We start from the raw sequence: 14816 nt of genomic DNA, 5'->3' as shown, positions 1-14816 counted from the left end.
CGTGGTTGTTAGTTTGTTAAGGCTGTTCGAGCAGAGGAGTTTTGGCGCGGGAAATGGGATTTGAGGGGGTGCGTAGTGCGCACCGGGTGTTGTTTAGCTGAGAAAAAGCAGTTAGTCAGTGTCGTACGCCACGTGATTTGCGAAGATGAACGCTGGGCTTGCTTCAAAAGCTCGGCCCAAGCCCGGTATCAATATGCGTTCACGTTCTCTTGAGCTTACACAATTTCGTTATGAGCTATAGCGTGGATTTAGCATTGTTTCTTTACTGCATTTAGCGTGAGTATATGGTAGCATCATCGGTCGGAGCCCGGAAGACAATTAATATGGCGGAAATTCCGGTATCTGAGTTCAAAAGAGAATGATTCATACTCGACCGGGAAATAAAATAAACTGTATCGGCATATCCTAAGCGGCACATATGATGAGCAAGGCCAAAATCAAATAACTACCAAATTATACTGGGAAGAAATGTTACATATAATCAAGAGTCATATTTACATCTGCACGTAAACTCCTTCGCGAAACTAAACTCTTTCCGCATACGGTAATTGGACAACCTGCATTACAACACCAAGCAGTATAAACATGAGAACTTTCTCGGTTTAATCCTCTAGACAGGAATTTAGATGAACAGCTGACAGAATAGCAGAACAAGAAACTGCTGATACTTGAAGGCCGTCCTACGCAAATTATGTGCTAATATTTTCAAGTTACTGACTACCAAATATGGATTAAGTAGCCTACAAGGCATGGCTACATTATTGCAAATATGCTGCATGATGGTAAATTTACCGTTGCTTTTCGTTCACCTAAACTGGCACCAATGGTCGCTAAGTTTGGATCATCTCTGTGCTTTCCCCAGGCTGCTTCGAACTGCATGCCTTTGCATCTGGCAATTACAGGAAGGGGGTTTGAATGAACAAACAATTATAAAGGAGGAGGTTCATACAATTGCCATATAAATATGAGGAGAAGGAATAATCCTTACTGGTGGAGCAGGATCAGTATCCGAATAACAAGATCTCTAATTCCTTCACGAGACCTTTTCAATGCTGCTTCTTTGTACAAAACAGCAAGTTCGTCCACCAACCTGAAACCAAGCAAAGCAATGACTTAATACGAAGAAATTGGTGCAATCTAGAAGTGGAGTAGGTCTTGAAGCAAAGATTTGAGATGCTGAAAATATAAGTCAATAAAATACCAAAGTTGCATACAAATTCAATCAAGTTACCTTTCCACATACTGTGTGTTCCTAACCCATGTTAACTTTATAACTGTTTCAATCTGTTTGAGAACCTGCAAAAAGCAAAAGCAAAATAATTTCAAAACTATGGTAGAAATTATTGATGTTGACATAACAATTCAAAGCTTACGCACCATGAGGAAACGATCATCTGGAGACGCCATGTCTCCAGAACTTGTCGAAGTGTAGATCAAGTATTGAACATGCTACCTAGCTTAGGCGCTAAAATCTGATTTATTAACCAACGATAGCATGAAACCATATCTCACTACACACACATACATACAAGAGGATATCACTCGAGTGGGAAGATGATCTCACCAGTAAAACAGTCTCGTCATCATCAGCATGCATCCACTTAAAGAAAAGAGGGAAAATGCGCCTGAAATGAGCTAGTAACACCAGACCCACACCATTAAAAAGTGGCTCTATATGACGAAGCCATGCAACACGGCGTTCCTTGTTCCTAGATTGGCGCTCCAGGTGACTTAACATCTCGTTTAGCATCTTATCAAACCTATGGAATATATCGGGAAGGGTATTAAGAATGTGATAAAATATGCAATCAGTGTATTATGTAGATTTTGCTGTCCATCGGTAAAAGTTTTAACTACAAACCTCCATATCGTTCCTTCAATTTTAAAACAACATCCACAGAAAGTAAAAAGCGTAATGAACATAAAGCACAGAGACAAACAAGAATACCATGGACTACGAGGATTACTTTGCTGGGTACAAGTCACAATAAGCACTGACATCTCGACCACAAGTTCCCATATTTCATCACTACAAGCAATATTCTGGCAGCATGCATCAAGGATCACATCTTGAAACCAACCAAGTTCGGCAGCATTCACGTTTTTCGCGATACGTATAAAGCTAATCATGCCCTGCCCCTGAAACAAAGCATGGAGGATGAGCATCATCCGTCTGCCTTAACACAATACATTTGCTACACTACAGAGAAAGTGACCCGTCGCAGTTTAAACACAACAAAACTGGAAGCTGAACAACTATATACCAAAAAACATACTTTGATCTCGGCGGACCAGTGATCAAGAGCCGTCAATGCACAAGGAATAACCAAATTAGACAACTTCCCCAAATGAGGATAATCAATCTACAAAACAACAATACACCAATCATATCATTAACAATAACTAACAAGCCACCAAATTTTAATTCAACATCTCAAAAAGAACAAATACAAATATATATATATATATGCACATATGAGCTCACACCTGTGTAACAAACCACCTAAACTGATAAGCGGCCACAATGGCAAACCCAACCGGAACCCTGGCGGATGCCGCCGAGAACTCATCGCAATCCTCCGATTTATCGATGGAGCTCTCCTTAATCCTGCTCTTCAACAATGGAAGAATCTCAGGTATCAATTCTATCACCAACTTCTTCTCCTCAGGAACCGAACCGCAATTCAAACCCAATTCAGCAATCGTCTTACTGTTCTTTTCGCTGTAAGCCATTAAATAAGCTTCCGAAAGCTTGCGAAAGGCCGAATCCGCAGCGGCTGAGAGGTCCTTGGGGATCCATGAGAGGAGGTCGTGGGCTGAGGACTGAGAGGCGGAGAGTACGGCGCAGGCGAGAGCGAAGTCCCTGATTGAGGTGTGAAGCTGAGCACCGTCGATGTTAGGGCTTCGTGGCGGTTGCTTGCGAGGGAGGAGAGCTTCCAATAAGGCTTTCGAGGAGACGCCGCCGTCATCCGGCGGAGTATCCGGCGCTTTGCTCAGAGATTTGGAGATTGAATCCGATAATCTTAAAAAATTACTAGAAATTAGAGAAAAAAAAAAAAAAATAGGAGAAGGATAGAGCTGTGGAACTTACTGGATGAGCAGCTCGTAGAGTGTTGAGAACGATTCCGACATTTCTGACTCGGTCTGACTCGGTCCGCCCGCCGTCTGAGCTCTCAACTCGCCGTGCTCTCTGAGTCTCTGCTTCTGTTTTATGAACTAGGGAGGGAAAAAGGAGTGTTTGACGTCGTTTTTGGGTTGTTCCGGAAACGGCATGGCGTTGACAAGCCACCTTCGAAACGCAGCGTACTGGACCGAATTATGGTTATCATGGTTTGAGGTAATTAAAGGTCATCATTATGGTGAGTCCTATGTTCATCATGCAGTTCAAGCGCGTGCCGTTCCATCACCCGGCATATCCGACTCATTAAAGGTCATCAATCTTACACTGAGATTTCACAATGTATCAAATTAGGATAAATGGTCGTGTGATTAGCACTTTGTAAGGTTATAATAATGTGTGCTGAATAAATTTAGTGGACGACAAGTATCATCCAATTTCACTTAAAATCTGCAACGCTAGCTATTACATTGAATCATTTTCCTAAAGTTAGGGTTGGGTACTTTAGTGGGTTTATCGATCAACCTGACCAACCCAATCAAAATTGGTTGGGTTAGTTGGGTTTGTAAACTTTATTTCAAGTAAAAGCTCGACTGCTCATTTAATAGATGAGCTGAGTTAGGTTAAAGTATTATTAACCTGATTGAAATTGACTCACCTAAATATCAACATTTTTTAAACATACATTATATAGACATATGCATAAAATTCAAATAGATATTAGACGCACTTGTTTATTTATACTTTAGTTAAAAAATTGAAATTTGAATATTAACAAATAGGGATTCTGCAACACCAAATTAACATAATTTAAGCCTAAAATGATATGTATTTTAGATTATTTGTCACTCACACTCACTTTAGGAATAAGAAAGAAAGTAAATAAACTCAACCCATAGAACCCATCCAACCAAACTGACCCTCCTTAGAATGATATGGGTGAGTTGGTTTGCCTATTTCATTGAGTGAAAATGAGTTTTCATAATGTCAACCCGAGCCTATTGAGTTAGCCAAGAAATTGAAGAGAGTAAATGTTTGTATATAAGCGATATTGATCAAGGGCCAAATAATTTTTTGTAATACAAGTAATATTGATCGAGAACCTTGTTACGTTGAATATAAAATTAAATGTTCAAAATCACTCGAGCTACAAATTAATTTAACTCTGAATAAATATAAGCAACTCTTATTAGAGGCAAAGTACATTGATCCTAGGGTGAGTTCACGTAATTGGATAATATTAAAATCCTAGCAATAGATAAAGGTTAGAAAATTCGTTACCTTTGACACCCAAAAAATGCTGTAAGTCTGTTTTATTTTATTTGTTGGTAACCAATTTGTCTTCTACTAGTCGAGCCATTTTTTCCTCACAAATTTGTTGGTTTGTTTATCTTCTGTTTTGGTTGGGAACAAAATTAAATATAAATAAATTTAAAAAAAAAAAAAAAAAAAAAAAAGAAGCATCCACCCAATCACAAAATCACAATAATTATTATACCATATTTCCAAACGAATTTTAAATTTAGAAATGTAGACAGCAGCTAATGATTTGGTGCAACCACAACCTTCGATTATATGCATTTAATTTGATAAAACACATATTATGCATTTAATTATCCTCTAATTACTTAAAATATAAAAAAGACTAACCTTTTAAGAAGTGTTTTTATAAAAAAAATCCAAGTGCTTTCCGGAAAGAGATCATCTCCGGATCCCTTCCACCTGAGTCTCTTAATCAACAAATTCAGAGTCTTGAAATTTAATCTAACGGTTAAAAATAAGAGGCTCATTAAAAGTTATAATAATTTTAACCGTTGAATCAAATTTCAAGAGTCTAGATTTGTTGGTTAGAAGGTTCAAATGGAAAAAATCCGGATATAATCCATTTTCGTGTTTCCCAATGACCCGAGTGGTTCCAAAAAAAAAGCACTGCTACGAGGCAAAAGTGCTTATCATATGTAACTAGCACTGCTTTTAGTTATTGTAAACCACTTTTGATGTTGTAACGTAGCGCGAGAAAAGCCGCGTAAAATAGAGTCGTTGGACGATACAAGGTGGAACCAAATTGTTTCCAGCGCGGATATTTTTATTCCTTTTTATTTATATTTTATAACGCCTTTAAAATCTCTCCCATCGGATTTGGAGGGGTCTCTCTCACGCTCTAATCTCTGTAATTTCATCGTCGTCGTCTTCCTCCACTACGCCGCATCCGCTCCCTGCAAAAAGCCTTCGCCATTCACCGTCCGCCATCTCATTCCTTCTGTACGGAAAAGGACCCATTTGCGCTCCTCACTTTTTTTCGATCTTTCCATTTTTCAAAATCTTTTCTTTTTTATTCTACCCTTTTTATTTGTCGAGATTTTTTAGCTTCACTCAGTCAGCCTTAAAGCTTTTAAGGGTACGCTTTTCTGACTCTGAAGAATGTTTATTGACTTCAATTTATAATCTCTGCTGCCAGATCTCCATTCATTTGTTCTTGCATTTGTGTGCTTTGAAGGTTGGATCAGAGAAAAAATCTTAAGAAAAAATGTGTAATTTTTTGCAATTTAGCTGCTTATGTTCTGAAACATTTAGATCGGTTTCTGGGAAAGTTGGAAAAAAGATTTGGGATTGTGGGTTTTCTGTGGATTTGTTGATAAAGTTGCCAAATTCTGTAACTTTACTGTTTTACCTTATCTGGGTCAATGAATCACTGTGCTTTTACATTTTCTTTCTTCTACTTTCTCGGGAACCAAACAAAAATTTTGATTGCCATTTCTTTCTGTTTAATTGTTCCTGCAGGTGGAAGCTTAAGAGGTGGTGGTCTGGGTTAGGAGAGAAGAATCAGATCTAGAAGGAGAAAGAATTATGTCTTTCATTGGCACCCAGCAGAAATGCAAGGCTTGTGAAAAGACAGTTTACCCAGTGGAGGAGCTTTCTGCTGATGGGATTTCCTACCACAAGTCTTGCTTCAAATGCACCCACTGCAAAGGGACTTTGAAGGTACTCAGCCAACCTTCAATTCTGCCTCATTTCGTGCTTCGTTGTCGATTTTCGATCCGTTTTGTGTGCGCGTGGAACTTAGATGCTGCATTTTTGTTTGATTCATAGCAAATTATGAAGATTACTGCTTTATCGATACTTGAGACCAAATTAGATAAGGATTTCTGATTTCTGTGAGGATTGTTAGTATCATGCCAATGGGTGTAATGACATAGGATATTGGTTAATAATCGAAACTCTGGGGAGGAACGCACATTTTTGCTCGCTGATACTTGCAACCTTAATAGAATATCTAATTTGTGATATTATCGGCGTGTGAATGCATATGTTTGAAAGAGAACACGAATGTGAGATTTGTTCATACCATTGACCTGAATTCTGTTCAACTAAGATATGTAACTTATGGAGTTGTTTATGGAAGTTTCTTCTTGTTTCTAAGGCTATTGTGATATATATCTTTCCAGCTGAGCAATTTTTCCTCAATGGAAGGTGTCCTGTACTGTAAGCCTCACTTTGAGCAACTGTTCAAGGAGACTGGCAATTTCAACAAGAACTTTCAGTCGCGTATGTCTTTCTCTTTTTCCTGGTGAAACCATTTTTGTTTTTATTGTTACTGTTTTAATCTTCTGTAAATTTAATTTGCAACAGCTGCAAAGTCAGCTGAGAAATTAACTCCAGAGCTGGTAAACTTCTTTACATCGCTGTTATAAACTCAGTTTTTGAGTGAACAAATTACTCTTACTATCAGGTCGCGTTAACACTGATTCTCAAATGTTTGTGTTTGGTTCAGACTAGATCACCTAGCAAAGCTGCTAGCATGTTTTCTGGAACACAAGACAAATGTGCTACTTGTGGTAAAACAGCTTACCCATTGGAGAAGGTAGGATCCCAAGATATGTCGTTTCTTGATAATTTTTCTTTCGACTATTCTCTTTTCCCCCTTTTTTGTTCCAAACAAAAGAGAATTGGCTGGAACTGGCACTTCGTTGCATTGATATAAGTTGAGCACATGTTCTGTAATTTCCTAATTATAACCAGAGGTGTTCGAGGTTACATGAATTTCACATGACCGCTATAGAAACAAATGAGTTCCTCTGCAATAGTTGTTTTCAGAAAAGGAACATTTTTCGTATAATGCACAAAGATATGAATCAGGGGTATCACGTGCTTGTACTTTGGCTAGATGTTCAGTATGCCCTGGAGTAGTATTCCATTTTAGAAGTCGATCTCCAATGCGAAAATTGGACAGTTGTGTAAATCATGTCTGCTCGCATTATAGTCTTTCCAAACTCCATTCACCCCAAATTTGAGAAACAAAAATAAAAAATCCCACGAAACAAATTCGAGTTTATTGAACCAAAATTTTGCAGGTGACAGTGGAGAGCCAGGCCTACCACAAGTCGTGTTTCAAGTGTTCTCACGGCGGCTGTCCTATTACTCCCTCAAACTACGCCGCCCTGGAGGGCATTTTATACTGCAAGCACCATTTCTCCCAGCTTTTCAAGGAGAAGGGGAGCTACAACCATCTTATTAAGTCTGCATCAATCAAGCGCACAGCAGCTGCAGCAGCAGCGGCAGCAGCAACAGTAGCCTCCATTCCAGAAGCATAAATTCCGTATTTAAATGTTCGATTACATGGCTTTCGTTTGTTTGAGAGTGTTGCATCCCTCTTCAACCTCACGCTTTTCCATGGCGGAGTGAGAAAACTTGGTTCTTCTCTTTTGTATTTGGCTCATCAATCTTGGGCACATTGTTGTGTTTTGCTTCATATATGTGATTCTGGGTCCGGCAGTTAGTAAAATGACCTTCTTCGGGACTTTGTGCGCAGTAAAGTTCATGTTGTCACCATTTTTATCGGCATTTTGCAAATATATGAAGAGTCTATCATCTTCGTCTTATGTTACCTCTTCCCCCTCCTCCCCCCCCCCCCCCACCCCCACACCGCCCGCCACACCACCCCCCCCCCCCCCCGCGCCCCCCGGCGGCCCCCGGCAAACAAAGAAATTGTGATGGTCTTATAACATTAAGGGCGGCCCCCGGCAAACAAAGAAATTGTGATGGTCTTATAACATTAAGGGCTCGTTTAGAAATGTTTTTTTAAAAAACACTCATGCTCAAAGCGATCAAAGCACATTGAAATTTTTAATAAAAAAAATGAAAGTGATTCATGAAAAAACATTTTTATTAAAAGCACATAGCAAGTGCATCTTCCATAAAGCACACAGCAAGTGCGTCTTCCATAAAGCATTTCAAGTGCTTCTTTTCAACCCATAAACACATTTAATTATTTTGTGCGAAACATTATCAGAATAATTTTTTGTTATTTTAAAAGCACTTTCAAAACAAGTCTCGAAAATGGTGATTATACTAATGACTCCATACACCAAGTTATTATTTGAGGGCAGCCAAGTTGATAATAGTCAGTTGAAGCAGTTAGAGCTAGTTTGTTAAAAGTTGGTTATAATTGGCGGGAAAGAAAGAAAAAAAAAAAACAGAATAACCGCATTCAAGAAATTTCAGAGAGAGAAATTACAGGCATTCATTCAGATTCAGGCTTAAAGATTTTTCCGTCCAAGAACAGTAACAAATTTCTGATCTCTTCGGCGCAGAACAACTACTTTCAACTCGGGCATTGCATTTTATTGGTATGTCTATGGAAACCTCAACTTATATATATTCTGCATTTTCTTTCAGTTTCTTTTCTTATCTTCTGGGATTTGCTGGTATCGTAATACAAACTCGGTTTTCGGGCAGGGCTGGTTGTCGGAGATTGGCTTAGTTTAGTTTGTGTGAAAGAATTGGACTTGATTTCTTTACAGAAAAGCAGAGGTGATGACACTTGAAATTCATTCCTTGCAACTCGGCTTGGTTCTTCTAAAAATTTGCTGATTTCTTGTTCAAAATTTGCTGTCATGAAGATCAAGACGCGAGATACGAATTCCCGTTTCAAGATGAAGCTAACGCAGACTGTAGGCGAATTTCTTGGGATTCCAGAAGAAGAGTACCACGCCACTGTCAAGATGCCGCAGGCGAGGCTTGCTAAGATTTGCAAGGATCTTAGCAGCATCGGTGATTCTGGTATTATGCTTTTTCACATACCAAAATGTTTACAGAATTGTAAAAAATAATTACTGACGCAGTGATGTGGTAAATAAATAAATGCAGTTGAACTTGAGATGTCTGTGAGCAATGAAGTTGTCAAGTTCTCCGCCCTAGGTGAATCTGGGACTGCTAAAATCACTTGCAGGCACAACATCACCGTCGACAAGGTTCTTTTTCTTCAGAAATATGATTTCTTCCGTAAAAATGTCAGATAAATGGTTAGTTTTTGTTTAGACGTGGGAATTTTTACATCAGTTAACATGCTGCAATTATATGTTACATGCAGCCTGAAGAAGCTACCAGTATAGACATGGAGGAACCTGCTAGCCTGACCATTAGTCTGAGCAATATGACTTCGCTCGTCGCAGCCATCCCATCAACGAGCCAAGTGATAATCAACCTGTCTTCGAATTCCCATCTGCCGGTTGTGATCGAGTACAGAGTTGCTGAGATGCGTTACGTAGGGTTCTTCCGCTTGGCTTCTCACGTAGATGTCGGAAACCTACAAGGGTCGGAAGGTGAAAATGAAGTGGAGGTTTGAGTAGTCTCATCTCATTGATCAAAAAAATGTTTTAGGACCATCATCATATTTTTGCTTATGCTTTACAAACATTTGCAGTACATGTATAAGCATGCAACCTTTGAAATATCGGACATTCCGGGCGATATTTCGTGTTGTTGGCCGAGATTTGCTTCCTCGGAACCAGTTGGCAAATAGGAAGTTAAACATGTAGTGACTATTTCAGACGAGAGAGCTAGCACGAGGACGGAGAGAGTGAGAGACTTCTACCTGACTAAACAATACCGTGGTTTGGGAGAGAATAACTAGTCAGGTGTTTACCGTATAGAATAGGTGGAGTCGGATTATTTAATCTGGTGACTGTTTAATACAAACGGACACCAAACATCTGATTATGTATATTCGGTGTTTTATACGGCGTGCCAAACGAGTCCGCATCTCAAATGCAAGTCTGTAAATGATTTGTTTTTCATTGATTCAATATAAGAAATGTTAATAACAGACTACAACCCTTTTAATGAAAAGAATAAAATGATAAAAACATTGAATTTCTGCCGTAACCCCAAAATCTGGGAATAATAGAAGACCATAATACTAGTCACTTATTAAGTTTCCTACTGTTTCAACTTATCCTGCGTTGTTTGCTGATACAAATGGAAGCCACGCACGTACTCAGGCTTCCGGGGGGAAAATAAAATTTGTAGAGGCGAGATCCCGGCACCAACTGCTAGCATGTACCCCCCCAACTTTGCCTCCAGGACAGCCGAAGCTGTTCTAGCAGTACAGAATATAAAACGTAGGACGTTTCACTTGATGCTTTCCCGGAACTATGATTTGCTTCGTTTCTTGGCTTCACTGTATAGGATCACTCCAAAGACTGTAAGAGTGTAACCCAGCATCCCTGTCACAGAAACTGGATTTCTAAAAATCAATATCGAGACCACAACAGCTACAGCTCCTTTAGCGTTCCCTAGCACCTGGATAACCAAAGGTTCCTTTAGTTACTTGCAACAAGACTAGGAAAAGAAACGTTAAACATAATGATGACAATGCACATACCACTCAACCTTTCACATTAAGGTGGAGGAAACCATGAAGTAATGTAGAAAAATATGGTAAACATTGGATTTAAGCATGATCCATTTCATTTTTTCAACGCATCAAACAAAAGCATAAGCCAACATAGACATGCGAACAGCAGAGCTACAAATAATATTCTTGCAGCTTCGACCAACATACTAATGGCCCACCTCTTCTCCTACTAGTGCCTGCAATCTTACGCATCTTGATCCTAGATTATAAATTCAGCCATGCTATAAAATATGGCTATATTCGAGCAGGTTCTATCCTTCAATAGCCACCAATGAACCATTATTTCTCAACCCTATAAACAGAACTAGTCCCTAAAATATTAGGATTTTTTTTGTGACAAATGATATAGTGGGTTAAATTGCTCGTTGGGGGGAGGGGGATCGGTGGGGATTGAACACACACCAGGGTGCATAGGCACCATTGCTTTCTGCCGCTGCGGTAAAGCGCCATCTACCCCAATAATATTAGGATGATTCATATCCTATTAGCAACAAAATCCACTAAATTTTCACCAACTTAAACCCTGACGACAGAACTCCTGCAATTTCAGTATCTCCCTAAACCGTAACTGGTATTCGTGAAATCTTCTACATGCTAGAACCTAACAAGTGTTGACAGCATTTAAAATACATTTTGATTGACAACTATTAAGATGCCACATCAAGAAGGGAGACAAACCTGAAGAGTCAGAGCACTAGTGTGCTTTGTGACCAAAAAGTTGGTCAGATTTACAAAATATGCCAGCGCCGAATTGAATAGTAGGTACCATATGATCTTGACATCGTCTCTTGCAAGAGCTAGTGTTATACCAACAACATTTTCTTCCATGATAAGTGTTGCCGGAAGTAAGAAAACAACGGCTATCGGAGCCATATACAGAAGGAGGTTCATGGAATTCAGCTTCTCCCTGGAATATAACGGCAAGCCATTAAGTACCCATTTAACCAAAAAGAGAAGATAACCAGTGGCATCAGCTTCAACAAAATAGAGAATAGCAAATACATAACGATTCCTTACCCTTCAGAAGAAAGCAAAATCCCTTGTAGCACCGATTTAAGCGCCCTGGCAGCGGTTGCTGCTACGCATATTAAGAAACCAAATAAATGGAAACTTGGTTCACCCTGCGCCATGTAAAAAGAACAAACTATGAGATGCATTGCTCAAATCAAGTTGAAGGCTCCACATACGTCTGCACAATCTCACAACTTTACCGGCTATATCAACTAGGTAAATTGGAAAAAGCCACCCACCTTCATAAACCCAATGTACTTTTCATTCACCCCAATTCAGCTAAACTCTTGTATTAAGCTCAGCTTAACAGGAGTTTATCAGATCTCAGGTCCTACCCTACTAAAATCTCTGGTTCAAAAATTTATCTTTCCGTTTTGTTTTCATAGATCTTCTCACAACTGTCAGGTTTTACTTCCCATTGAACTATAGGGGATAACTGGAATTATATAACACACAAAAACAACCAAATTGGCAAAAAATGCCACCAATTCATCCCAACCCATATGCCACAATTCAGACCTGTCTAAGTAAAGTTGCTCGATTCCTATCCCATCGCATTTCCAGAATTCACAGTAATTCTCAATAAACAGTTGAATTTGCATTAAACAAAACAAAATTTAACAGCAAAGGAAGAGAGGTCATACCCCACTTGCAATGATGACTCCTGTAACAACAGGAACGAGGGTGAGATACGTGAGCCAAGCCTCCCTTTTGAGAGTCATAAAGTAGGCGAAAACCGCAGTGAAGAACGGTGTGGTGGCGCCAATAGCCTGGTTAAACGACACCGGCAAATACCGCAGCGAAATGTTCCCAAACACGACGGAGACACAAAACACCAGGCTGAGCGCCGCGATCTTCAAGAATTGAACCCGGGATCGAATAGTCTGCATCGGAACCATCTTCATCCAAGCAATTGCGATGTAGCTGAGCAGAGAGCAAGCCGTCATGTGGCACATGGTGAGGAAGATCGGGTATTTGAAGCCATAGTTGCTTAGCAAGTACTTGTTCAGCAGCAAAACCCCAATGTTGGACGAGTACCAGGCGGTAACGAGCCCGATCGTGAACAAGCGGCTTTTCCCCTTCATCTTCTGAGGTGGGTCACGACCGGACGGCGGATATTTGGGGAAAAAACCCAGTAGGCGTTAGATTTCAGGTGGGGGTGGGATCTTCTAGGGCTGGGGCATTGGTGAAAACCCAGGTGCAGAACGAAGAATTGGGTTATGTAGAAACATGGGTCGGCCTCCCATGGATCTGAGAATCGAGGTACATCGAAAAGACTGCGAATTTTTGGATAAAATTTAAAACGAAAACAGCAAGAAAAATAGGGGGTGGTTTTAGATGGCGACGGAGATGGGGAGAGGGAGAGAGGTCTTGCGTTGGAATGCTAGAGAGAGGCTGCGTCGTTGGGTCAGAGTTTTGAGGACGACCGACGCGGAACGTGTCTCTTCTGCAAATAGGGGAGGAGGGAGAGAGAGAGAGAGAGAGAGAGCGTTTTAAAGCAGAGAGAGGTAGAACGCGTCTTCATTTCGTTTCTTTTTCTCTCTTATTTATTAGTAGTTTAATTAGATTTTTTTATTTTGTTTTTTATTTTTTTCTATTTTTCTTTTGCTGTGAACTGTAAGGAAAGTGGACTTTTACTATATTAAGTTTTTAAATAATTGCATGGATTTAAATTTAAGTATCTTATTAATGAATTCGAAAGACATATATTTTATCATATTTAATATTTCGACATGAAATTACACATTTTATGAGATGGTAAAAAGAAAATCAATTTTGTATACATATATTTCAAAAAGATAAACTTTTTCAGTAATAACTCACCCAATCCAAATTTTTACCTTGAACGTGAGGTTTTTTATTTTACAAACAATAATTTACATCAAATTAATAGAGAGGGATTGAACACAGGACTTCGAGTGCATATACAACGCCTTTAACCTATTTGCTTGAAAGTGAAACCCTCCATTTCTTATATGAAAATTAATTATTTGAAAAATTAATAATAGTTGGCTTGGGTCTAGACTTGCAACATAACGGATTCATATCTTAATCAGATTATCAAATTATGCCATTCATCTTCTATTAATTTGCATTGGATTTGAATCGGATCCAAATCAAATCCGATCCATTTACAAGTTTACTATGCTCCACGGGCTATTTAACAGTGAATAAAGCAATTTCATATTTGGTATTTATAACTCCAAAAGAAAAAAAAATTGAGAATCAATATAAATATGTTAATTTTATTATTTTGAAGAAAAAAAAGTTTTATGGAAATACGGGATTAATACATATACGACTTGGAAGATTCTGCCGTAGAAAGCTGGCGCGCAAGAAGGAGAAATTCTCAACGGCCGACACTTTTTCTTTTGGTTTGGTTGAATACAAAATTGGAAGATTATGTAATTAGGCCGCATCGCAAAATCAAAATGCCGGTCCAAATGGGTATTAAATTAATAATCTTTTCTAAATTAAGACTCGTGAGAATCTTTTTGGCAAGCACTAGAAAATTGGATCGTGCCCCATGCAAACGACTAAATAGTAGAACATTATTATTTTCTGGGTAGCACGACCCACGCGCTCATTTTTATTCGCACATATTTTTTTTATTTTCGATCGTCGGATTAAATAAATTAAAGAAGATTAATAGTTAAAAAGTAATAAGGTTGTGTGAGAGGCAAAACTGGGTGTGTGAATAGTATTATCTTTATATCATTGGTTTAAGACCTTTCAAATCCACTTGACTAGATCCTTAATTAAATTCATGTTTGTATGTGTTGTTTTCTCGAATCAATTATTTATTGTATCGTTTAGAAAGGTCACATTTGCTGCTATAAGAAACTTTTTAATATACAAATGATATATTTATAACTAGTAGCGGATCCAAGATTTTAAAATCGGGGGTCCCAACATAAAAGTTCAAAAAAAAAAAAATATATATATATATATTAGACTAATTTGGTTTCATATCACTATTTTCCATTGAAT

General features: G+C 38.8%; 4 protein-coding genes across 6 annotated transcripts; 2 read left to right on the top strand and 2 right to left on the bottom strand.

Annotated features, from left to right (window-relative positions):
• Positions 1–422: 422 nt before the first annotated feature.
• LOC137735097 (uncharacterized protein At2g39910) lies at positions 423–3256 on the bottom strand. Of its 2 annotated transcripts, XM_068474474.1 has the most exons (9): positions 3092–3232; positions 2488–3022; positions 2277–2363; positions 1949–2139; positions 1565–1760; positions 1232–1296; positions 989–1090; positions 793–889; positions 423–557 (listed from the first exon to the last, which is right to left on the bottom strand). In XM_068474474.1, exons 1-9 carry the CDS (start codon positions 3130–3132, stop codon positions 525–527), a joined length of 1347 nt encoding a protein of 448 aa, XP_068330575.1. In that variant the 5' UTR covers positions 3133–3232; the 3' UTR covers positions 423–524. The 2 variants fall into 2 exon arrangements, 1 of the variants encoding a protein (XP_068330575.1); XR_011068612.1 differs by lacking the exons at positions 423–557; positions 793–889 and adding an exon at positions 1378–1472 and having other exon boundaries at positions 1031–1090; positions 3092–3256.
• A 1959-nt stretch (positions 3257–5215) lies between these two features.
• Positions 5216–7916, top strand: LOC137734070 (LIM domain-containing protein WLIM2b-like). Of its 2 annotated transcripts, none has more exons than XM_068473334.1 (6): positions 5216–5516; positions 5900–6100; positions 6565–6664; positions 6749–6783; positions 6891–6980; positions 7471–7916. In XM_068473334.1, the coding sequence occupies exons 2-6, from the start codon at positions 5966–5968 to the stop codon at positions 7708–7710; spliced, it is 600 nt and encodes a 199-aa protein (XP_068329435.1). In that variant the 5' UTR covers positions 5216–5516; positions 5900–5965; the 3' UTR covers positions 7711–7916. The 2 variants fall into 2 exon arrangements, with proteins under 2 accessions (XP_068329435.1, XP_068329436.1); XM_068473335.1 differs by having other exon boundaries at positions 5218–5380.
• Positions 7917–9012: 1096 nt separating this feature from the next.
• LOC137734449 (proliferating cell nuclear antigen-like) lies at positions 9013–9743 on the top strand. Its single transcript, XM_068473713.1, has 3 exons — positions 9013–9178; positions 9266–9369; positions 9489–9743. The coding sequence occupies exons 1-3, from the start codon at positions 9013–9015 to the stop codon at positions 9741–9743; spliced, it is 525 nt and encodes a 174-aa protein (XP_068329814.1).
• Positions 9744–10174: 431 nt separating this feature from the next.
• On the bottom strand, positions 10175–13328 carry LOC137733442 (probable sugar phosphate/phosphate translocator At3g11320). The gene is made up of 4 exons (XM_068472594.1): positions 12470–13328; positions 11832–11935; positions 11493–11721; positions 10175–10699 (listed from the first exon to the last, which is right to left on the bottom strand). Exons 1-4 carry the CDS (start codon positions 12908–12910, stop codon positions 10550–10552), a joined length of 924 nt encoding a protein of 307 aa, XP_068328695.1. The 5' UTR covers positions 12911–13328; the 3' UTR covers positions 10175–10549.
• Positions 13329–14816: the final 1488 nt, after the last annotated feature.

The sequence above is a fragment of the Pyrus communis genome, chromosome 5 (genome assembly GCF_963583255.1).
Source record: "Pyrus communis chromosome 5, drPyrComm1.1, whole genome shotgun sequence".
NCBI lineage: Eukaryota > Viridiplantae > Streptophyta > Magnoliopsida > Rosales > Rosaceae > Pyrus > Pyrus communis.
This window is presented reverse-complemented; position numbering and strand designations above follow the sequence as displayed.

Excerpts from the sequence above, each read along its gene's own strand:
- LOC137733442 (XM_068472594.1), bottom strand. The coding sequence starts at position 12,910 with ATGAAGGGGAAAAGCCGCTTGTTCACGATCGGGCTCGTTACCGCCTGG. Across the intron at positions 11,936-12,469 it reads GAGTCATCATTGCAAGTGGG|GGTGAACCAAGTTTCCATTT; the intron begins GTATGACCTCTC and ends TACATGGCGCAG. Across the intron at positions 11,722-11,831 it reads ATTTTGCTTTCTTCTGAAGG|GGAGAAGCTGAATTCCATGA; the intron begins GTAAGGAATCGT and ends GTTATATTCCAG.
- LOC137734449 (XM_068473713.1), top strand. The coding sequence starts at position 9,013 with ATGAAGATCAAGACGCGAGATACGAATTCCCGTTTCAAGATGAAGCTA. Across the intron at positions 9,179-9,265 it reads TAGCAGCATCGGTGATTCTG|TTGAACTTGAGATGTCTGTG; the intron begins GTATTATGCTTT and ends AAATAAATGCAG. Across the intron at positions 9,370-9,488 it reads ACAACATCACCGTCGACAAG|CCTGAAGAAGCTACCAGTAT; the intron begins GTTCTTTTTCTT and ends TGTTACATGCAG.
- LOC137734070 (XM_068473334.1), top strand. The coding sequence starts at position 5,966 with ATGTCTTTCATTGGCACCCAGCAGAAATGCAAGGCTTGTGAAAAGACA. Across the intron at positions 6,101-6,564 it reads ACTGCAAAGGGACTTTGAAG|CTGAGCAATTTTTCCTCAAT; the intron begins GTACTCAGCCAA and ends ATATCTTTCCAG. Across the intron at positions 6,981-7,470 it reads CAGCTTACCCATTGGAGAAG|GTGACAGTGGAGAGCCAGGC; the intron begins GTAGGATCCCAA and ends AAAATTTTGCAG.
- LOC137735097 (XM_068474474.1), bottom strand. The coding sequence starts at position 3,132 with ATGTCGGAATCGTTCTCAACACTCTACGAGCTGCTCATCCA. Across the intron at positions 1,761-1,948 it reads AGTAATCCTCGTAGTCCATG|GTTTGATAAGATGCTAAACG; the intron begins GTATTCTTGTTT and ends TATATTCCATAG. Across the intron at positions 890-988 it reads ATACTGATCCTGCTCCACCA|ATGCAAAGGCATGCAGTTCG; the intron begins GTAAGGATTATT and ends TGTAATTGCCAG.